This window comes from Eretmochelys imbricata, chromosome 3 (assembly GCF_965152235.1).
Source record: "Eretmochelys imbricata isolate rEreImb1 chromosome 3, rEreImb1.hap1, whole genome shotgun sequence".
NCBI lineage: Eukaryota > Metazoa > Chordata > Testudines > Cheloniidae > Eretmochelys > Eretmochelys imbricata.
Genome location: NC_135574.1, coordinates 83,478,377 through 83,502,705, shown reverse-complemented (window position 1 = coordinate 83,502,705; position 24,329 = coordinate 83,478,377). Strand labels below are relative to the sequence as shown.

Here is a 24,329-nt window from a genome sequence, read left to right as displayed (position 1 = left end):
GTGAGCGAGCCTCTGATAGTGTGGCCGATGTGATTAGGCCCTATGATGGTGTCCCCTGAATAGATATTTGGACACAGTTGGCAACGGGCTTTGTTGCAAGGATAGGTTCCTGGGTTAGTGGTTCTGTTGTGTGGTGGCTGGTGAGTATTTGCTTCAGGTTGGGGGGCTGTCTGTAAGCAAGGACTGGCCTGTCTCCCAAGATCTGTGAGAGTGATGGGTCGTCCTTCAGGTTAGGTTGTAGATCCTTGATGATGCGTTGGAGAGGTTTTAGTTGGGGGTTGAAGGTGACAGCTAGTGGCGTTCTGTTATTTTCTTTGTTGGGCCTGTCCTGTAGTAGGCGACTTCTGGCTCTGTCAATCTGTTTCTTCATTTCAGCAGGTGGGTATTGTAGTTGTAAGAATGCTTGATAGAGATCTTGTAGGTGTTTGTCTCTGTCTGCGGGGTTGGAGCAAATGCGGTTGTATCATAGAGCTTGGCTGTAGACGATGGATCGTGTAGTGTGGTCAGGGTGAAAGCTGGAGGCATGTAAGTAGGAATAACGGTCAATAGGTTTCCAGTATAGGGTGGTGGTTATGTAACCATCGCTTATTAGCACCGTAGTGTCCAGGAAGTGGATCTCTTGTGTGGACTGGTCCAGGCTGAGGTGGATGGTGGGATAGAAATTGTTGAAATCATGGTGGAATTCCTCAAGGGCTTCTTTTCCATGGGTCCAAATGATGAAGATGTCATCAGTGTAGCGCAAGTAGAGTAGGGGCATTAGGGGACGAGAGCTGAGGAAGTGTTCTAAGTCAGCCATAAAAATGTTGGCATACTGTGGGGCCATGCGGGTACCCATAGCAGTGCTGCTGATTTCAAGGTATACATTGTCCCCAACCTGAAGCAAATACTCACCAGCCACCACACAACAGAACCACTAACCCAGGAACCTATCCTTGCAACAAAGCCCGTTGCCAACTGTATCCACATATCTATTCAGGGGACACCATCACAGGGCCTAATTACATTGGCCACACTATCAGAGGCTCGTTCACCTGCACATCTACCAATGTGATATATGTGATCATGTGCCAGCAATGCCCCTCTGCCATGTACATTGGTCAAACTGGACAGTCTCTACGTAAAAGAATAAATGGACACAAATCAGACGTCAAGAATTATAACATTCATAAACCAGTCGGAGAACACTTCAATCTCTCTGGTCACTCGATTACAGATCTAAAAGTGGCAATTCTTCAACAAAAAAACTTCAAAAACAGACTCCAGCGAGAGACTGCTGAATTGGAATTAATTTGCAAACTGGATACAATTAACTTAGGCTTGAATAGAGCCTGGGAGTGGATGGGTCATTACACAAAGTAAAACTATTTCCCCTTGTTTACCCCCCCACCCCCGCTCTCCTGCTGGTAATTGCTCACCTTAAGTGATCACTCTGGTTACAGTGTGTATGGTAACACCCATTGTTTCAAGTTCTCTATGTATATAAATCTCCCTGCTGTATTTTCCACTGAATGCATCCGCTGAAGTGAGCTGTAGCTCACAAAAGCTTATGGTCAAATAAATTTGTTAGACTCTAAGGTGCCACAAGTACTCCTGGTTTTTTTGTTTTTTTTTAAAGAAAATAGTTCAGCTACTACCCAAAGAAATGGTTTGATATTAATTACAGAGGTGTTGCGCACACTTTTTTATTCTCTGATTTAGTCCATTAGCAATCTGCTTCATTTATTTCTACCTCTGAACCTTAATTGTGAACAGCTTAACTGCTACTTGAATTTCAGATGAAAACTAAACCCATTTTAATGGATTAGGAACATTCTAGAAATAGCTTAGATGCTATAGCCCAAAAAGCTAAAATATTATCTAAATGGTGGGGGGGGGGGAGAGAAGAGATTAATAAACTGTCACAAAATTGTAACTAACAGGAAGCATCTGCTATTTCCTCTCAACAGGATTTTGATGTTCCATAGAGTAAGAACTTGGCTTTAAAGGGCAATTCCTAAAACTTAGCTTTGTTTAACTGTATCTAATTCCAGGCAGCAGTAAAGACAAAGGGGATATTCCTGCTCTGAAAAATTGAGTTACAGTGGTGCTCAGAGAGCTATACTCTTCCTTTTGCCAACAGAGGCAGCTAAACCTAACGTGTATTTTTCTACATGGCCTAAAGAGGCTCTGATCTTTCAATAATATTCCAAACAGTCTCTTGTTTCCAACCCTATACCCACACACACACATTTTCAAGCATTACCACACTGCACTGCTTTAGATGACAGTTATGATACCATCAAGCTTTTTGGCCTTAGATATCACCCCTCACTGTTTGAATATTAAGAAAAAACCTTCTCATTCTAGCTGGAAGACATGGTTACCTTACATTAACTGTAGTTCTTTGATGGGTGTTGTCCTCTTATATTCTACTGATGGTGTACATGGACCCCGTGTTTGAATTTGGATTCTCTTGGCCAGCAGTGTTGGTTGGGGGAAAGGTTGCTCCTATGCCCTCCTTAGAATCATAGAGTGTCCTTGTGCCTCTGACTGAGGGCATAGAGGCCATGGCAACCCCAACTGCCATATATGGACAACACAAAGAATTACAGTTACTGCACAGTAAATATCTTTCTTCAAGTCCCTGTCTCTATCTATTCCACTGTTGGTGGTCCACAAGCAGTGACCTAGATCACAGGAGGCGAGTGATAGGAGTCTGCCTAAACAATGAACGTGAGGCAGCCCTACCAATGTAGCATCAGATTTTTGAGTACTTAGAAATGCTGGGTAAGTATATGTACTGAACCCCTCTCCCCAGCAGGTGGCTGCCCTATGTGTCTCTAGTATTGAATCACTTCTCTAAAAAGCTAAAGAAGTTCCCTCAAGAGCGAGCTGTCACTCTTAGTAGTAGGTCTAATTTGGCTATTTCATAGTCATTTCATACATTTTAAATCCAGTTAGTGTTAATATGGCCTGATTTTTGGCCTATGCTGGTAAACTAATCTGGGGGATACCATATATGGCTCAGTTCTAGTTGGGTACAAAAGGGATCCTGAGAACAGCTAGGGGGTGAAGCTTGCAATGTGACTTCAGGAAAAACACAGGCAGCTGTATTACTTGGTTAAGATGGCTATGACCTCTGACAAGAACTTCAGGTGAGGTGTCAAGGTTGGAGGGTGAATATACGGTAGGCTTAGAGCCAACAGATCAAAAAGGCATCAGCCAGTTCTTTGACTCTGCCCTCCCCTGGACCAAACTGTTTGCCCCCAACAAAAACAAATGTCAAACAAGCACTTCAGGTGGGGGTCATCCAATCATAGATGAATGTCTTGGATACGTGTTCTGTTCTGACCACACACAGTCACTTGTCAGCTACCTGCTGCTCCATCAGCACATTCTACAACATGGGTCAGCGTATGGCTATGGAAGTGATTTTTGTGATGGATACAGTCAGTGATGAGCTGCCAAAATCTTAACAACCCGTTCCCTATACCAAGTTCTGATTTAAGGGATGTGCCTCTGTCCTGCCCTCCCCAGGTCTGTTCTCCATCCCAGGAGTCCTGCAGCCCTTGCATCAGTGGGGTTCCTCCCTGCATGTGGGGTGGCAGCTCCCTGCAGGCAAAGGCTGCGGTCTGCCCAACTCCCCACCGTGGGATGTGAGTGCCCCACATAGCAGGAGCAGGAGAGCCTGGAGGGGGAGGGGGCTCACCCCAGCACATCCAGCTCCACTCCTGGCCCTATGCAGTGCCCAGTCACATGGTGCCTAATCTCCCTGCCCAGTGCAGCGGGTCACGCTTGCTGGGCCGGGCAGGAAGCAGCATGGAGCCCGACCGTGGCTGCTGAGTGAGGCGGCCTCTGCACACTGGGCCTCAGAGCGGCTGCCCAATGCAGGTACCAGCTGCAGCGCAGCCCCTGCCCCGAGACAGGGTGTGTGCCCCCTAAACAGTGCTGCTCCATGCACCCCCCTCTAGCACCGAGCCCCTTCTCCAGCCAGGGCCGGCTCTAGGATTTTTGGTGCCCCAAGCAAAAAAAGTTTTTTGGGCCCCGCCCCTTCCCAGCCTTGCCTCCTCCCCCGGGCGTGCTGAATTCCCCCCCCCCCCCCCCCCAGCAACCAAGCTCGCCTGCTCCCCTGAACATGCCACGGCTCCGCTTCTCCCCCCGTCCCTCTCAGGCGAGGGAGAGACAGTGTGTTCAGGGGAGCAGGCAGAGCGGAGGTGGGTGGGGGAACACAGGAAGTAACGGGGATGGTAGAGGAACCGCTTCCTCCTCCTTATCCAGCCCCAGCCCAGCCCCCTTACTGTGCTGCTCAGGGCAGCGTGTATGGATGCCTTGCGGCCCGCTGCTCGCAGCCCCACTCCCTTACCATGCTGCTCAAAGTGGCAGGTGCTGTGGAGTGGTCCAGAGCACAGCATGCTGAGGCTCTGCAAGAGGGGGGAAGGCAGGAGAGGGGCTGGGGGAGCCTCCCCCGTTGGGAGCTCAGGGAGCCCTAACAACCGATTCTAAAACTGCTTCTAAATTTAACCCCCAGTTCCAGCTCACCCCTGGATACAGTAGTTCCATAGGTTTACAGTTTCCTGATATAGGGGTAGTTCTTGCTCCCCCCTGTTTTCTCGTATAAAGCATGGCTTTATTGCCATAGGGTCATCCATCACCATTTGAATGGTCAGACCCTTTAGAACTGGGAAGAAAACTGCATGCCTAATGAATATCCCTTGGTCCCAAGGTAATTATGTGAAGCCAGGCTTATTGAGAAGTCCACATTCCATGTCTGAAGGTTATCTGGGGGACAGGGGTCCCCATCCTAGCATGTAAGTATGTCACCAGAGTCTTTGATGGTCAAGAGAAGGATACATCCTTTGAAAGTTTGCAAGGGCCTTTCCCCTAGTTTAATAATGACAGGAGTTCTGGAGGGGGGAAATTAACTGTGTATCACAGTGTATGTCTAGTTGGCAAATAAACTTTAACCACCATTGCCTGCAGCAGCGGTGAAGGCTGGCATGCTGAGTTACATATGTGCAGGAAGCCCTGTACTCCAGAAGTTCAAGACAAGTTCTTAAAGGTATCTTGGGATGAAGTTACAGGTGGTTGGTCAGATGTACTATGGCTTAGACTCTTTATTTGAACAGAGAGGTTAGTGCCGTTTACAGAGCCCAAAAGTGCCCTATAAGCACCATCTTTTGAATAGGTTTCAAAGTAGCAGCCATGTTAGTCTGTATCCGCAAAAACAACAGGAATACTTGTGGCACCTTAGAGACTAATCAATTTATTAATCTCTAAGGTGCCACAAGTACGCCTGATCTTTTGAATAGGATCTAGTACCAACTTCTTTGTTTACTCTTAGTCCTAGAGAATTATAGAGCTGCAGGGTCTGTTGTGAAGTTACCTGTTGCTGAGACATCCCATGACTAAGACACTTGTTTAAGTACCTCTTCTGCAGTAAGCTGCTGCTGCTGCTAGGCATTTTCTGAATATCCTCAGTGCTGTCAATAGACCAAACTGTTTCACCCTGTTGTGGGAATGAATTGCCTACCTAAAACCTTCTCTGCAGGTAGCATGAATTGCTATATGAAAATAAGCATCCTAGAGGTTGAGAGCTGCACACAAGTCACGTAGATCTAAGATTGAAATTATTGATAGCAGAGTCACCATCCTGAATATGAGCTTGCAAATGGAGATGTTCAATTGTTCCCAAACCAGATAGAGCACCAGCATCCCCTTTTTAGGGAATTAAAGGCATGAGTAAAACTTCTTCCCCCTTATTCTTGAGGTACTTCTTCCACTGTGATGAGAGTTAGAAGAGAGTGCACCTTCTGCTACAGCATGCTTTTGTTAAAGGTCTCTCTGAAAATGGAGAAGGTCTCTCTGAAAATGGAGAAGGATGGATCAGGAATTGGATGGAATAACTCCACTCCACTGTGTACTACTGGAAACTGTAATCTTTTTACAGACCCCATGAAAATGAAATAGTCGCCAAATGGAGGGGATATCACAGGAGGATCCAACAGAAATTGTACATCTTTCCTGACTAAGGAGTCAAATCTGCTGCCTTGAGCATGATGAGGGGTGGCAGAAGCAGATGATTGCCTGCTCTGATGAGTTTCTAGACCTTTCATTAGCTGCTCCAACAACCAAAGGTCCAGGGATGGTGTGTATAAAGTTGCTCAAAGCCCTTATAAGGCATTTGACAATGGCAGTCATTCTTTTTGATATTGGTGCCAAAGAACCAGCATGTCTGCCAAAGCAAGTTAACTGGCTCTAAAAGTCCCTTATCAGTGGGCATTTTAAGATGTCCAGGAGCTTTTCTTTTTTTCCCCCCTTGGACCACTTCTACTGGAATCTCCAGGGTATCAGCCATCCTATCCAGCAAGTCCTGGAACACTTTGTGATCATTTGGGGTTGAGACAGATGAGATGGACATCACAGCCTCCTCAGGGGATGATGATGGTGTGGTCCTCCACCTGTGAGCAGTCTGTTTGGTTCAGAGTGGGGAAAATTGGGCTAGCTATAATGCTCCTTTGTGAGGTGGTGGTGAGGGCGAACTAGCCCTTGATTAGGATGCAGATGCTGGCCTTTTGGCCTGATGAATTTCCCCACAGTCTCAAGACGACCATGGGTGTTGATAGAAATATGGAGCAGGTAGCCCTATGAGTGGATACTAGAGAATAGTATCCCTCTTCAAGCTCTTATGTCTGGGGTAATAAAAAAGCAGCCCTCAACACCCCTTGGGTGTATACTACCGTGGATTGAATTAGTGACTTCTCCCTACCCTCGCTGTCTGTGAGAGAAGGAGCAGTTTCAGGTGGAGAATGAAGAGCACCGTAAGATTGTGCTCAGTAACAAAGGCGGTACCTTCACTACCAACAGCAAGTCTGGCACCATAAGCACCATGAAGGATTTTAGTACCAAGTAAGTTGGCACTAGTCAGGCAACTAGAGGACATTGGTACTGGGGATATCTGTACAGGGTGGGCCTCAGTACCAAGCAGTCAGAACCAGGCCATTCCTGGGGACCAAGGGATGATGACTGGTGCCTGAATAGGTGCCAGAGTGATCCTTTCCTTGAGCTACTCTTTTCTACTGAGATTTGAGAGGATTTTTGACTACCTGAGGATGGACCCATTGCAGGGGTCCATAAGGAAATGGGAGTGGCATACAAGATTGGTTCCACCATGCTTGCATTGGTACCGATGACTGGGTTAAGGTGTGCGATGGCACCAATGACTGAGTACAGTGCTTTGGCGTCAATGGCAGGGCTGATCTCAATGATACCTTGTGCTTGCCCTCCTTACCGGTGGAGGGTAGAGGAGCCCTATCAGAGCCATGCTTCCTTTCCTTTGAGTGCCGGGACATCATGGGCCTCCTGGAACAGGAGGAAGAGTCCTTGGCCTCAACAGTACCCTTAGAAACCAAGGACCTCAATGGTGACCTAGTCTTTTTTGGAGCTGGCTCCTTGCGCCTCTTTTTAGACGTTTTGCCAGCATGCTTCGAAGACTTACCTTTCTTAGAGGAAGCATGCCCCAAGGTTAATGGGGTGCTGGATCTATCTGGTAACAGATGTACAGCAGCAGTCTCCTGCCCTGGCTCGGAGGGCAGTTGCAAGGAACATTCCATGGCCAACAGTCTTGGCTTTCTCTCCCTCTTCTTCCTACTCCTGGACATAAGGGACAAACGGAAGAAAGACTTCTGGGAGACGAGTGACTCTCCCAGCAACAGACATACTTTCAGTGCCTATCATTTACCCGTACAGCTTCCTGGCAAGAGAGGCAACATTTGAAGCCTGACAAACCAGGTATATTCTGCCAGGAGAAGACACGTCTCCTGGGGGAAAGTTGTCCTCTCATCTAAACTATTACTAAACACTATACAGTAACCTACAACTATAAACTAACAAACTTTGAAGAAAGATAAAAGGCAGCATATGCTGTAAGCAGACCTGCGAGTGGTCTGTCTCCAGCTGAGGCAGTAGAGAAGGAACTGAGGGTGATTTTCCTGTGCACCCCTATATAGCATTTTTGTCTGCCACAAGGAGGCACATGCACAGGATGAATGGACCACTGCAAACTAGAAATCTCTGACTGAGAGCTAGAGAGGCACCTGAACTGGAGCACCCTTAGGGATGCTACTCGAAGAACAACAAACAGCAGTTCCTTTCTGCTGAAATCAAAAAACCTAACTTTGCCTAACTACAACTGTTTACACAACACTGAGTAAAATGCATGAGTGAAGAGCAATGAGAAGAAACTGAGGGCCGCTCATTATACCCCCAGCAGCTGGGGGCACTAAGACACATGGTAGACACACAACTCCCAATGGACACTACTGGCCAAAAGTATCCAAACAAGTATCTAGGATGCATTGCACCAACAGTGAATATACAGCACAAACACACACAATCAGCTATCCCCCAGCTCTCTCCAGCTCTAGTCTGGGCACTGATCCCGTGGATCAGGGGCAGCCTTCTCTCTCCCTTTCTGTTCTGCACAACTAGTCCGATAATACTAAATTCTTCCTCTATTATTTCAAGGACAGAGCCAGGACTAGTCATGCATAACAGAAAGAGGGAGAAAGAAGGCTGAGGCTAATCCATTAGATTCATGCCCAAATCAGAGCTGGAGAAAGCTGAGATAGCTGATCACCAACTTCCCTGTGATAAGGGTAAAGCGCATCATCCCTCCAGCAGAGAGGAAAAATAAGCCCCAGCCAAGAATGGGGATGGTAGAGAGACCATCTCCCAGCAGCTTAGAGTTTAGGCTAACTCTCTTAGGCTAGAGAGTTTCCCCTCTCATCAATGAAGAGGGAAATCCCCAGGAGCATACAGAGTGGAGGGAAAAAGATGATTTCCCCTTTTTGTGAAAAAGGGAGACAAATTCTATCTTACCATTTAAAAAAATTGAAGCTCTTGTGTGGCATTTAAAAGAGCATCTTGTGAAAAGAACAAACTCCAAACGTAACCTAGCAGTACATGCTCAGCTAGTATTTGCTATGGAATTTTATGAACAAGAAGAAGTACTAAGCCCAAGTCTGTAGATAAATGTAGTGTACTGCAGAACAATCTTCTTGTAATGCATAGCTCCTTGCTGCCAGAGATTTCCCATGTGCCCATTGCTGGGGGCGGGGGAATCTAACTATAAGAAGTAAGTCTGGCAAATTATTCAAATAGTCTCTTTTCAGCTGTAAACAAACTTCTCCACCAAAGAAACCCCCAACAGAATTTAATTACTAGAAAAGCCACATTACCTCAATTATTTGATTTTTTTAAGCAGAGGTTTAAAGTGATATTATATAAAATAACTTTCTCAAAAGATAGTATTCAGTCTAGCTGTGAGATAAATTAATTTTATTCATTTTCCCCATAATGTCCAACATGTTTGCCAATGAAAATGTATAGGTAGCGTCAGAAATAGTTAAATATACAATCTACATACAAAGATAATCAGCACTTAATGGAGTTGTTTTCAATATATTAATAGCAAATCCTGTTTGCATTTACTACTACTATCTTAAAACAGCTGAAATATTCTGTGGTTTGTATTAACAGTTTAGCAGCCCCCAGGTTAAAATGACGTCATAGTGATAGGCTGAAGGAAGGAATGGTGGCTTTGAATTCTGCTGAGAAGCTTCTGTGCCACAGGCTTGAACTCTGTTTCCCAATACAGTTTGTGATAGTCTCTTAAATCTCTGTCGAAGTTGTAATCCAATGCTAGTTCCTCATCTGCAATGGGGGAAAATGTCAACAATGCTGAAGAATTAAAAAAACCCCTATGTATTACCACTAGGGCATGTACAATTTTTACCAGTTCTACATTCATAGTTTGCAAACAACTTTGAGTTAAACTAAAAACCACTGTCTAAGGAGCTTAGTTCTAATGGAAAAACATGAATGCATTTGGGCTCAGAAAAATGAGTAGAAAAAATAGTATTGTGGGGTCTATATTTATCACCTCCCAATGGCTTCACAATAGTTGTCTACAACTAACAGGTTTTTTTTCCTAAGTGCCAGCTTGGGAATTTGAAGTCAAGCTGCGCTTGTTCTGGTTTGATCATCATCAACAGTAAGAGATTCTACAATTAAATGTACTAACAAATTCATAGATGTACAAGCCGGGAGGTAATCCAGCTCATTCATTTATGATGTGTTGGCTCTTCCATAAATCACTCACTGGTAATCTGGTTTGTTGTTTACTCCAATTCTATTCAACGATATCCCTGATCCACCAATAGGAGCCTGGACGGATCAATACAGCATTTAAGCCTATCCATCTTACAGAAACGTCCAAAGCAAGAAAGAACAGGAAAGAGTAGACTAGAGAAGATTAGACAGGTGGTCTTCAAATGTTGCTTCGTGAGTGGAGATTGGAGGCAAGTACGATAGGAGAAGAAAACTATGACAAACAGGATTACTGGTGAGTAATCTTATGTTCCTCTTCTCCTATTTTACCCAGCAACAGCCTTGACTATCAGATGTGGAAAGTAAGGGGGGAAAAAACAAAAACAAAAACAACTTAGGGCAGGCTTACAGTGGAACTTGAAGGAACATGCTTCAGAATTTGGAATCCACTACAGGAGCCAAGCACAACTGATGGTTTTTGAGAAATGTCTGAAAGGAAGACTAAGTTAAGGTTTTTTTCCCCCCAACATGACTGAGTTTTGGCTGAGTCAGTTCAGAAGAGGCCTCAAGGCAGAGCTACTTGCAATCCACATTTTGGCAAATCCAGCAGTTACCTCAGGGAACAGGTGGTAGATCCCATCCCCTTGCAAAGCAAGTGCCTTTCTCTTTTTACTTTTATTCTTTGAGCATGTAGTGGAGGGGAACTGATTCCAACTCTATGACAGGATCTCAGCCATTTCCTCTAATGGAATAGAAGCCACTTGGCCTCTAGGCCATCAGAGAGAATTGAATGAGATCCTGGGCAGCAGCTCTATGATCCAAAGGCCATATTCTGAAATGGGGCTCTGCCCAAGCATATGTGAGGGGGGTTCTGAGAAGGGCAGAGGGCTGTGGATGTCACACTGGGTTAAGTCATAGCTTTAAGACAAAGAGAGAGCTTGGAATGCCTGAAATACCAGCACATTGAAGTTGGCATTTCAAGGCAGGGGGCTGCAAGTCCCCCATACTGAGATGCCCAAATGAACATCACAGCCTGCAATGCTAGCAACTGTGGTTATGAGGGTGGAGATGAAAGGATGGGAGAAGCTGGACCCCACCAAAAGTAGTGGGGGAAGGCTACTTCCAAAACAGGGACTTCCAAAACTTAATAGAAAGGAAAAGCAATTAGTTCAAGGAGAAGAGTGTTGTCTTTGCAGCAAGAAACCCTGCAATGGCTGGAGATGAAAGCAAAGCCAGGGCATCAGCTCCAAACAAGCAGCAACATCGCCAAAGAGGCTCAAAATGTATCTGACCACAAAGGGGCTCAGGGAGTGGACTCTGGAAAGGACAGATAAGGGATTCTGATGTTTGTTCTCAGAGAGAAATGCATTACCTAGCCCAGAGTGTGTTTTCAATACAAGTTAACTATCTCTGACAAAAGACAGGTATCTACTAAATAGGTAGAAATTACACTTATCATCCATAACATGTTGAAAGAATGGGTAAAGATCCTGGCTGAAGGGTCCTGGATCAAAAGGTTATTGAAGCATATTGTATATACCCACACGACTGCAGCAAGTAGGCTATGAAAGTCTTGGAAAGGACAGGAGGCAGAGATTAGACCAAAGTGAATAGCGCAGATCTGGAGCTGAAGATTCCCCACAGAGATGCAGATTACAATGATGGGCCACATGAATGGGGATCCTCTGTGGAAGTACAGTAACTCCTCACTTAAAGTCATCCCGGTTCATGTTTCCTTGCTGATCAATTAGGGAACATGCCCATTTAAAGTTGCGCAATGCTCCCTTATAACATTTGGCAGTCACCTGCTTTCTCCACCGCTTACAGGAAGAGCAGCCTGTTGGAGCGAGCTGGTGGGGGCTTGGAACCAGGGTGGGCCGGCAGCCCCCATCAGCTCCCCTAACTTCCCTGTGGAGCAGCCGCCCAACAGGCTATCAATTGCCAGGCAGGTCAGCTGTCCCTCCCCCCACTGCCGTGTGCTGCTCCTGGGAGCCTCCAGCTTAATGTGCAGATGGGGGTGGGGAAGAGGGGTGCTAATGTCAGGATATCCGCCTCCCCCCACTTCTGTACTTCATCTCCACAGAGCAGGATGGGGGACACAACAGGGCTCACAATGGAGGGAGCTTGCTGGTCTACTTAAAAAGGCAGTGTACTTAAAGGGAAATGCATCTCTGTCTCCCTCCGCCATGCTGTCTTCCCTCCCTCCTTTTGTGCTGCCTTGTAGAGTGTGAAGCTACATTAACAACAATGTGTTTACCCTTAAGGGCACAGTTGAATGCTAGTTCATCATTTAGCAGTAAGGCATTCCCTGGGAAATATCCCACCCTCTTCCATCCTTTGACTTCACTACCTCAACCAAGCTTCACAATCATCACTGCTGTGTACAGTATTGTTTGTTTAAAACTTATACTGTGTGTGTGTGTGCGCGTGTGTGTGTGTAGATAGATAGATATAGTCTTTTGTCTAGTGGAAAAAATTTCCCTGGAACCTAACCCCGCCCAATTTACATTAATTCTTATGGGGGAAATTTGGATTCACTTAACATTGTTTTGCTTAAAGTAGCATTTTTCAGGAACATAACTACAACGTTAAGTGAGGAGTTACTGCATGTATCCAGGTACAAATCATCTAGTTGGAGAGTGTCTAATCTCCCAACCCCTCTTCTCAGTGTGGAAGTCAGGGTGTGTCATAAATATAAAGGGAAGGGTAAACACCTTTAAATCCCTCCTGGTCAGAGGAAAAACCCTTTCACCTGTAAAGGGTTAAGAAGCTAGGATAACCTCGCTGGCACCTGACCAAAATGACCAATGGGGAGACAAAATACTTTCAAAGCTGGAGGGGGGCGGGGAAGCAAAGGGTCCTCTCTGTCTGTGTGATGCTTTTGCCGGGACCAGAGCAGGAATGCAGGTCAGAACTCCTGTAAAAAGTCAGTAAGCAATCTAGTTAGATATGCGTTAGATTCCGTTTTGTTTAAATGGCTGATAAAATAAGCTGTGCTGAATGGAATGTATATTCCTGTTTTTGTATCTTTTTTGTAACTTAAGGTTTTGCCTAGAGGGATTCTCTATGTTTTGAATCTGATTACCCTGTAAGGTATTTACCATCCTGATTTTACAGAGGTGATTCTTTTACTTTTTCTTTAATTAAAATTCTTCTTTTAAGAATCTGATTGCTTTTCATTGTTCTTAAGATCCAAGGGTTTGGGTCTGTGTTCACCTATGCAAATTGGTGAGGATTTTTATGAAGCCTTCCCCAGGAAAGGGGGTGTAGGGCTTGGGGGAGAAGACGTTTCCAAGTGGGCTCTTTGCCTGTTCTTTGTGTAACACTTTGGTGGTGGCAGCTTTTAACCTAAGCTGGTAGAAATAAGTTTATGGGGTCTTTCATGCAGGTCCCCACATCTGTACCCCAGAGTTCAGAGTGGGGAAGGAACCTTGACAGGGTGTATCTCCTGCACTACAGAGCACATGAATGCCATCCCAGGAGTGAGATCAACACACTGCTTCTTCATGGTGTGATGGAACCCAGGACTAGAGCATAGAGTGCAGGCTCTGTGCCATGAGAACTGAGAGAATCCCTGCAGCCTGAGGGCAGGAGTGACCTGTGAGAGGATGCCCACAGGAGAGGAGGACAATACCAGGCCATAGGGGAATGTAAGTGTATTGAGACCCTCTACCACCCACGTGTAAATGAAGTAGGGGACAACTGGATTGCCACGTTAAAACCCACTGAAGAGGGAGGAGGAAAAAGCATGATGTGGAAATGGGAACCAAGTTGCCCAACATCATAAGGTAGAGACAAGCCCCAGGTCTGCTGTTCCTGAGGGAACTCCTGCAATGGGGTAACTGAAGCAACTATGCAGAATGAGAAAGTGCCAGGCTGAAGGGCCCTGCAGAGGCAGTCAGTAGAGCAAGTGGGAAGAAGGTATCAGGGGCAGCAAAAAAGCACTTGTCCCTGAAAGAAGAGGTTATTCACTGGATGGACTGTGACAGAGCCACTTGAAAGGGGAGGAGAGCTGCTTCTGCAACTCAGAGTGCAAGGGTCTGAAAAGGGGCAGAAAGAAGAAATGGCTTTCCTTGCTGCTGTCCTCCTCCCTCTTCTCTCTCTGCAGACTTTTTATTTCCCACTCTCCTTTTCCTTCACCTTTGTCTACGTTATTATATGTATCTTCTTGCTAGAGATGGTTAGTGAGGCTAGTGAACTGAGGTGATTGCTGCTCCATGCTCCAACTCACAGGAGTCCAACAAATGACAGGAAAGGGCTGGCCTGCTGCTTAGATACAGTCTATTAATTGACTGAAGTTGCCTCCTCCTTCCTGACTGCTAATAATCAAGGTGTATAGTGGGTATAATGGCAGGAGAGAGTTGCAGGCCAATATTAACTCACTGTTGTCACTACCAACATACGATGACTCCCAACACACACAGCGCAGATCTGGTGAGTAAGAGTCCCATTTGTACAGTCACTTCTGACCATAAATTTGAGGAAGATTAACTTTCAAGTTAAATTTTGATTTAAATAAGCATCCTTACATGCTACAACTAAAATTGTAATTGCAGAAGGACACCCACCTGATGGCAGATGAACAAGCTAATGGGAGTAATCATGTACTGTGTCAATATCTTAATAGCTGGAGGAAGAAAATGTTAAATAAAAAGGAAAAATCCTTAATGAAAACATTAAGAACGATCCAAAATGAAGATGCATAGTCACAACTGCACGGCAGACCTTTCAGGAATGATTGTGACTGACTAGCATGTTTGTGCTTTTGTTAGAGAAATGCTAAGAGGTGCACTATTGATTGTGCAATGAGTATTTTTAGACAGATGCCTTATCTTATCATGCAGTACATGGCCATCTATCACTGCAAAGCAAGGAAAAATAAAGCAAATAAATTACTTAGTAACTTTGCAGTAAACATGAACCACTTCTCGCAGTCTAGAAATGTCTGCAGCAGACTTTGGGGCATCTCACTTCTTAACAGGTCTTCTCAACTACCATCCAATCCTTGCCTCAACAGTAATATATAAAACTTTTCAAGAAATTTAAAAAAATTGTAAATCAAAATTAAACAAAGATTTGCCTCGTTTTCTTTTGGATTTTTCTTGGTTTGTTGTTGTTTTTTTAAAGGCAATTGGAAGAGGCTGACTCAGTGAGTATAATACAAAGCAAAGTAGTGAACATAAAATAAAGGGGTAAAGTTAAGTACAGAAACTATGCACTATTATGTACAATTTGAAAACAAATGTATCAAGCGGTAATAGGATCTAGTTTATCTACATGCCACTTGATGTCATTTCTCTGCTTGTCTTTCTCTCTGGGACACAGCCCCTGGCATGGGGGGAGCAAGGCAGGGGTTACAGGGAGTCTTGAAAATAGATGGAGATAGGAGGGTGGCCTCTGGGGGACTGCAAGGAGCCCCTGGCATGTGCAATGAGCTCAGCCTACATAAGCACTGGAGAGTTGCACACTTTGTTGCATTAGAAGAAATGTCTTATTCCCCTGTGCTGCCTAGTGTGCTCTGTATTCACAATCAAGGTTAGTTAAGCAGCTGAACGTCTGATCACGTGCTTCTGTAAATCCCTACATTGCTTTGGAGGAGAAGAGGGGCCCAGTTCCAGTTCCTATACTTTGCACTGTGAGTATATAGGGCAGTTGGGTCAAAGACGCAAAGGACTGTTGGTGAAAGTCAGTAGCTTACTGACTGGCAAAGCAGCAGAACTGGGACTGGAATGATTGGCAATGGTACAAAAAGGCAGTTCTACCTTGGTGACTTCCTACATCTGAGATGAAGGAGGAAAAGCATGGAAAAACATGGAGATAGTAGCTGCCGTGAATGGGCAAATGCCATTGTGTCATTGAGTAATCCATGAACCGCTAACCTGTTTAAATACATTGCATCCCATGCACAGATACTTCCTTGGTTTTACTCCTGTCTTGTTCTGCTCTGAGGAAAAGGTAATGAGATTGTTAGCTCTTACCTAAAAATGATGCAAGCAGCACTAGGAGTATATTGATATCTTCTTCTTCAAAGCATGATGCAGGACTTGTGATATTTTCACTATAGTTCCACAGCGTTTTGCATATCAAGCAAGCCAATTGCCAGTCTGTAGGCCCAAAGTCTCTTAAACAATCAACTAACCTGTTAGTATGGGGAAAAAAAGTGTTAATGTTCTGTTCAATTTTATCCTCTCTTGTTCCATTCAAAATCAAACTAGTTTTAAAACATGTGCAGAGAAACATTAGCATTAGCACAATACTAAGCTTAAGATTTTACCTTCTTCCTCATTCTACTGCCCCTTCTTTTTCAAGTTCCATGAAGCCTGGCCACACAGCAGATCACCTGTTCCTACTTGTTGTGTTCCACCAGCATGCATTCTGTTGGTGACATCACAGCCGCTACAGAACTCTACCACACAGCAAAGCCAGTACAGAGTGGATCAGATAAGAATAGATTTTTGCCCCAAAAGTGGCAGTTTTGAAAAGCTCTCTTTTACAAGCAGGGTTCCAGAATTAAGCCACATCTACAATCCTGGGCAGGATGAGCCTCGGGGGTAGGGTGAGGGGGAAATCTAGTTATAGGGGCATGACTGCTCCATAGCACCTCCTGCTGGACGAATGTGGCACTGTCAGCATTCCCTGAGGCAGGTCTCCTCAGCTCTCCACTCACAGATCTGTATGGGAGATGTGGCTAAATCAAACACAGATTACACCTTTCAGGTTATCAAAAGTCCAACTAAAACGTCCCAAAGAAACAAACAAAAAAAAGTTTCTTTTGCCCTTGAGGGCTTTTATTCAGTCTACCCTTCGGGTGCTGTTTCATAAAGAGGACTACCTTTGAGAGTCTTTCTGGCTCTGGGATAGAACATCTGGCCTCCAGGCTGGTTCCCTGGAGTACTGTTCTCAGCCCAATAGGCTGTTCCTTGTGTCTTCCCCAACACTGATACAGAGCAATAGGCCCTCAGGCTGGTTCCACCCCGGAGTATAGAATCATAGAATCTCAGGGTTGGAAGGGACCTCAGGAGGTCATCTAGTCCAACCCCCTGCTCAAAGCAGGACCAATCCCCAATTTTTGCCCCAGATCCCTAAATGCCCCCCCTCAAGGACTGAGCTCACAACCCTGGGTTTAGCAGGCCAATACTCAAACCACTGAGCTATCCCTCCCCCCTGGCCTCTTGCAACCCTGGTTCAGGGCTTTCCACAGGAGCCACCCCATTCCCTGTCATTCCACTACAGACTGATCTTTCAGTTCTTTCATAAGGCCTAGGAGTCCAGTAAGCTGTCACCTGACCCTCCTTAGTCCTGTCCCCTCAGACTAGGAAGCAGCTAATTAATTATGGCATAGGTGTGACTAGCCCCATCTCTCCTTAAAGGGGCCAATCACCCTGTGTGACATCCCACTAATGACCGAATATATATAATATCAATCCTGGTGAAAGAGTCATTCTATCTAGCTACCACTAATTGAAGAACGAGATCAGGATCAAGCCCTTTGCTTCCTTTCAAGCTATATATCAGAGAAGGAAGAGCCCGAGGATCCTGGAAAATCAGCATATCCTGAGAGTTCAAGTTCCCAAGTTGCTTCTTTTGTGCTGTTTCATGAGAGAGACAACACAGAATTTGGACCCTTATTTTCAGTTTTGATTCTGGTGGGCTTGCACTGTCTGAAGAGTGGAGCTTTGAAATTTGGGGATCATTTGGTCCCACAACTCAAAGTGAAATTCATCTGAAACCGCTGAGCTGAATTCATATTAAAAAAAAAAAAAAAAAAAAAGAGGTAAAACCTCTTGGTTTAGATGTGAAACATTAGCCCATGTCCACCACCAATACTGGGCTCTGCCTATGACTAGGCTTTCCATGTGAAGGGGGGATGCTGGGGGCTCACAGGGCTCATGTCAAAACAAACAAAAAGTTGCCAATAAACAGCAAGCCTGCCAATATCCAAAACAATTAACATTGCAGTCAACTGGATTTGGTTCCAGGCAAAATCTTTCCATTAATAGAAAGTTGTCATTAGCAGAGTTGCTGTTAAAATGGGAACCTGCAACCATCTACCATCAAAAAGCCAAAATAACTGTCAGCAAAAGTAAAAAGCACCAGGTCACCAGAGGTGATACTATGCAACATCAGCAGACCAGCCTAGCTGTAAAGTGGCATTTTGGTCCTGGGCTTTTTCTGGTCCTTCCGGGAAGGAAAAAGATCATTTAGAAATCAAGTGCAGCAATGGCCATAATATCTGCCTGCACTAAAAATTCAGAAGAAAACCTGAGATGAACACATCTGCACCTTCTAGCACTGGGAGAAGTAGCACTGACAATTTCAATGAGCTATCAGTTCCTATTTGTCATGAAGACAAGTGTCCAGGAAGAAGTCCCAAGCCACAGCTCATCACAAGACAGCCTGGGGCAAGATCCAGCACTATCGCCACATGTCCCCATGAACTTTCAGACTCCATCCATTATCTTGTTGAGAGAGGACCTAGTCAAATGACATATGAAATTTTAAATTTTCCACAGCAGCATGGCAGACATTTCACTGATCAACACTATGAAAGTGTACTAGCAAATGGAGAAGCTGTCAGTCGAAGCTGGATGGTGTGTTCCTGGGCAGCGGACAGGTTGTTCTGTTTTCCCTGCTGTCTGTCTGCCAGAGCAGCTCCCAGGCCATCATGCAGAAACTTTCATAAATGGTATGTCAGACTGGAAGAAGTTGGAGCCTAAACTAAGGAAGCATGAAGGTCATATGAACTGCTCCTTCGCCTAGAAAGAACTGCAAAATTGTCTCAAGAATTCTGTGACTACTGATGAAAAGCTGCAGCAGAAAACGAAAGGAAAGAAATACTGTTGGCATTTCATACTGCAGTGATTTCTATATGTCACCCTATTCCTTGGTGAGACAAATCTGCCATTTTCAGGTGATGTTCAACATTTGGGAGATAGATGGAATGGATAATTCCTGAGAGGGTTTGAGATACTAAGTATAATCCTGTTTTGGCAGGTCATTTGGATAAAGTGAAGGCAGGTGGAAATGTGCATTCTAGGCTTAAATTGCAGCAAGGGTGGTTTAGGTTGGACTTCAGGAAAAACTTTCTAACAGTCAGGGTGGTTAAGCATTGGAATAAGTTGCCTAGGGAGGTTGTGGAATCTCCATCATTGGAGATGCTTAAGAGCAGCTTAGGCGAACACCTGTCAGGGATGGTCTATATAATACTTAGTCCTTCCATGAGTGCAGGGGACTGGACTAGGTCAGTGGTTCTCAACCAGGGGTACGTGTACCCCTGGGGATATGTAGAGGTCTTCCAGGAGGTACATCACGTAATCTAGACATTTGCCTAGTTTTACAATACGCTTCAAAAAAGTTGGTATAAACTAATATTCATTCAGTGACTTGTTTATACAGCTCTGTATATTATATACTGAAATGTAAGTACAATATTTATATTCCAATTGATTTATTTTATGATTATATGGTAAAAATGAGAAAGTAAGCATTTTTCAGTAATAGTGTGCTGTAACCCTTCTGTATTTTTATGTCTGGTTTTGTAAGCAAATAGCTTTTAAGTGAAGTGAAATTTGGGGGTACGCAAGACAAATCAGACTCCTGAAAGGGGTATAATAGTCTGGAAAGGTTGAGAGCCACGGGACGAGATGACCTCTCAAAGTCCCTTCCAGTCCTATGATTATCTAGTAAAGACACCCAAAATGGGTCCAAAAATTAAACAACAAATTCTGATGGAAGTGAAAACTTCAAAAAAATTATGTACTGTTGTTCAACTGTACACTGAATTGTTTTCATATGGAACAAAGGTCTTTAAGTCTTTGGTATGTAGACGTGCACGAAGAAACAGTATCTAACTAAAGAGTCTTTTCTTAAATTCCTGAATGTCAAAGGCCCTTCCAGAGCAGAACTTGCTGAAACTACTTTAAAGCAGCTAGAACACATGAGACTTAAAATAACATACTGCAAAGCCCAATGTTTTGATAATGGCTCAACACAAGGGACAAGCACAAGGTTTTGCAGGCACAAATCAGGAAAGTGCATTCTTGTGCCATATATACATATATGGCCTTGTATTCACAACTGGAACTTGCTGATTTTTTCCTTGAGTCCAAAAATTATTTGGTATACTGTTGTTTGGTTGCTCTTCTAAAAGGTGGGATATAAGCATGTGGCTATTCCCCTGAAACCCTTGGCTGAAAAAAGATGGGAGGCACACATAGGTGCTGTAAAAGCTATTAATCAACAGCTCTCCCAGATCTGGGATGCACTCCTGGACCTACATAATTGTACCTCCAACGATATGGTTTGCTCAGAAGCAAAATGACTGCAAGAGGAACTATCTACTTATTCTTTCATGGTAGCCCTCACTGTGTGGTACAGGGTGTTGAACAAAATCAGCACAATGAACAAGCAGTTTCAGAGAAATGATATGGACTTTAGTATGGCATGCAGATTAACAGAAACAGCAGCAGCAACCTTCCACAATTATCATGAAACAGGTTTCGATATAGCACTTGATAAAGCCAAAGAAATGACACCTCACTTGGATTTAGAATGAGCATTTCCAGTTATTCACTCAAGGGGGAGACAGAAATAGTTATCTGAAGATGGAGGAGCTGATGGTGAAATGGATACAAAAGACAAGATTAGGACTGATTTTTTAAAAGTCACTTCTGAACATTGTCATTACAGAATTTTACAGCAGGTTTAAGGGAATTTTAGCTTTGTATGACTTCTTACATATATTTCCCAAACGGGATGACGACTCTCTGGAAAAAGCATGTAAAGAATTGGCTGAAACTGAAGCAGACTTACCAGCTAACCTAGTGGATGAACTTGTCACATTAAAACATATTTTGAATAAAGATGAAGTAAAAACTCTGCGTTAGATTCTGAACAACATCATTAAGAACAAACTGTACTTAGTATTTCCCAATGTTTACACAGTATCTCATGTATTTGTCAATTCCTATTACTGTGGCTTCAGCTAAAGGCTCTTTCTCCAAGATCAGTGAGACCTATTTTTAGTCTCAAATGTCATAGAAGAAATTGAGTGCTTTAGCTCTATTGCCTATTGAAATTCGAGTTGGAAAGCAGTTGGACTTCACAGAATTGATCAATACTTTTGCAACCACAAAGGGAATAAAGATTGTGTTGCAGTGATTCTAACTGCATACAGGGTGAACTATTTTATATTTTTAAAAATTTATGACTAGTTACTTTACCTATTTCAGGCCACAGACTGATTTCTGGTTTAACTCATCAGTTATGTAACTGATGGTAACCTGCAGTGGATTCTACATTATCTGATTAAGTGTTTTGCTTCTACGGATATATAATTACAGCAGCTATCACCACCAGTTAGGATTTAAAAAAAAAATAGGGTAAGTGATAAGCCAACCAGTTGTTATTTATTTTTTATCAGTATCCTATCGGAAGGGTCTTAGCTTTAAATACTGCTTCCTTTCTTCGTACTTATAAGTAGAACCATCTTGTCTATTTGTGGTGATGCCAACTGAAAGTGGAAACTGTATGGCACTTTATGACTTGTCAATCCACAGCTGAATCCATAGTTATTTTAATGATTGACTTATTTTGTAAAAGCGTGACATTCTAATAGCTGAGTAGTTCTTAGTAAAGATTTTTCTATTTCAAGTTTTCCTATAGCACTTGCTGAAAAAACTAAAATACTGGTGTTTTGTTTGCTACATAAGCAGATTCCATTTGGAGGATTTTCAAGGAACAATATAAAACAGGCCAAAAAGATAATTTGAAGACCAAGTACCATGAGACTCAAATACTAACAGAAAAAAAAAAATTAAGTACCTCAGAAGCAGGAAGCCTACCAAACAATCAGTGGGGTCCCTGGATGAGTGAGATGCTAAAGGAGCAATGAGAGAAGACAAGGCCATTGAGGAGAAGCTAAATGAATTCTTTGCATCGGCCTTCACTGTAGAGAATGTGAGGGAAATTCTCACACCTGAGCTATTCTTCTTATGTAACAAATCTGAGGAAGTGTCCCAGATTGAGGTGTCAGTAGAGGTGGTTTTGGAATAAAATAATAAATTATACAGTAATATGTCACCAGGACCAGGTGGTATTCACACAAGAGTTCTAAAGAAACTCAAATATGAAATTGCAGAACTACTACCTATGATATGTAACCTATCATGTAAATCATCTGCTGTACCAGATGACTGGAGGATGTCTAACGTGACGCCAATTTTTTTTAAAGAAGTCTCCAGAGGTGATCCTGGCAATTACAAACCGGTAAGCCTAACTTCAGTACTAGGCAAACTGGTTGAAACTATACAAAGAACAGAATTATCAGACACATGGATGAACATGATGTGTTCAGGAAAGGTCATCACAGCTTTTGTAAAGGGAAATCATGCCTCACCAATCTATTAGAATTCTTTGAAGGGATCAACAAATATGTGAACAAGGGTGGTCCAGTGTATCTAGTGTACTTGGACTTTCAGAAAGCCTTTGACAAGGTCCCTCACCAAAGGCTCTTAAGCAAACTAAGCAGTCATGAGATAAGAGGGAAGGTCCTCTTGTGGATCAGTAACTGGTAAAAATATAGGAAAGAAAAGGCAGGAATAAATGGACAGTTTTCAAAATGGAGAGAGGTAAAATAATGGTGTTCCCCAAGGATCTATATTGGAATCAATGCTGTTCAACATATTCATAATGATCTGGAAAGGGTATAAACAGTGAAGTGGCAAAGTTTTCAGACAATACAAAATTACTCAAGATAATTAAGTTCAAAGCAGATTGTGAAGAATTACAAAGGGATCTCAAAACTGGGTGATGGGGCAACAAAACAGTAGATGAAATTCAATGCTGATAAATGCAAAGTAATGCATACTGGAAAACATTATCCCAATTATGCATACAAAATGATGGGGTCTAAATTAGCTGTTACCACTCAAAAAAGAGATTTTGGAGTCAACATGGATAGTTCTCTGAAAAACATCTGCTCAATGTGCAGCAGCAGTCAAAAAAGCCAAGTGAATTTTAGGAACTGTTAGGAAAGGGGTAAATAAATAAGAGAAAAAATCATAATGCTGCTATACAAATCCATGATACACCACCCTTTGAATAATGCATGCAGTTCTGCTCACCCCACCTCAAAAACATATATTAGAAATGGAAAAGGTACAGAAGAGGACAATAAAAGTGATTAAGGGTATGGAACAGCTTCTATATGAGGAGAAAGAAAAGGAGTACTTGTGGCACCTTAGAGCCTAACAAATTTATTTGAGTATAAGCCTTCGTGAGCTACAGCTCACTTCATCAGATGTATTCAGTGGAAAATACAGTGGGGAGATTTATATACACAGAGAACATGAAACAATGGGTGTTACTGTAAGGAGAGTGATCAGGTAAGGTGAGCTATTATCAGCAGGAGTGCGGGGGGGTAAAAACCTTTTGTAGTGATAATCAAGGTGGGCCATTTCCAGTAGTTGACAAGAACGTCTGAAGAACAGTGGGGGGAGGGGAATAAACATGGGGAAGTAGTTTTACTTTATGTAATGACCCATCCACTCCCAGTCTTTATTTAAGCTTAGGTTAATTGTATCCAGTTTGCAAATTAATTCCAATTCAGCAGTCCGATTTGCGGATACAGACTAACACAGCTTCTACTCTGAAACCTGTCATTATATGAGGAGAGATTAAACAGACTGGGACTGTTCAGCTTGGAAAAGAGACGACTATGGGAGGCTATGATAGAGATCTATAAAATCATGAATGGTCTGGACAGTGAATAAGGAAGGGTGATTTACCCCTTCACACAGCACCAGACCCAGCGGTCGCCCAAAGAAATTAATAGGCAGCAGGTTTAAAAACAAACAAAAGGAAGTCTTTCTTCACACAATGCACAGTCAATATGTGGAACTTGTTTCCAGGAGATATTATGAAAAGAATTAGATAAATTGATGGAGGATAGATCCATCAACAGCTATTAGCTAAGATGGTTAGCGATGCAACCTCATGCTCTGGTTGTCCCTAAGCCTCTGACTGCCAGATGTGGGAACTGGATGACAGAGGATGGATCACTCGATGATTTCCCTGTTCTGTTTATTCCCTTTGAAATGTCTGGCACTGGCCATTGTCTGACCCATTATAGCCATTTTTTATATTCTTATGTAAGTTAGCATATCTGTTAACAAGTTTTAAACTTGCAGTTGGGGTTATCAGCAGAAATAATTCATAAATTAGGTGCAATGTACAAACTATCT

General features: G+C 43.5%; 1 protein-coding gene across 1 annotated transcript in view; it reads right to left on the bottom strand.

Moving 5' to 3' along the window:
- Nucleotides 1-9,287: 9,287 nt before the first annotated feature.
- The window catches only part of ARMC2 (armadillo repeat containing 2), a 136,079-nt gene continuing 121,037 nt past the window's right edge, over nucleotides 9,288-24,329 (bottom strand). The window contains exons 18-19 of the mRNA XM_077812906.1: nucleotides 16,065-16,225; nucleotides 9,288-9,690 (exon numbers count right to left, since the gene is read on the bottom strand). Coding sequence (XP_077669032.1) covers nucleotides 9,533-9,690; nucleotides 16,065-16,225 — 319 coding nt within the window. The 3' untranslated portion in view covers nucleotides 9,288-9,532. The remainder of the gene's footprint in view (nucleotides 9,691-16,064; nucleotides 16,226-24,329) is intronic.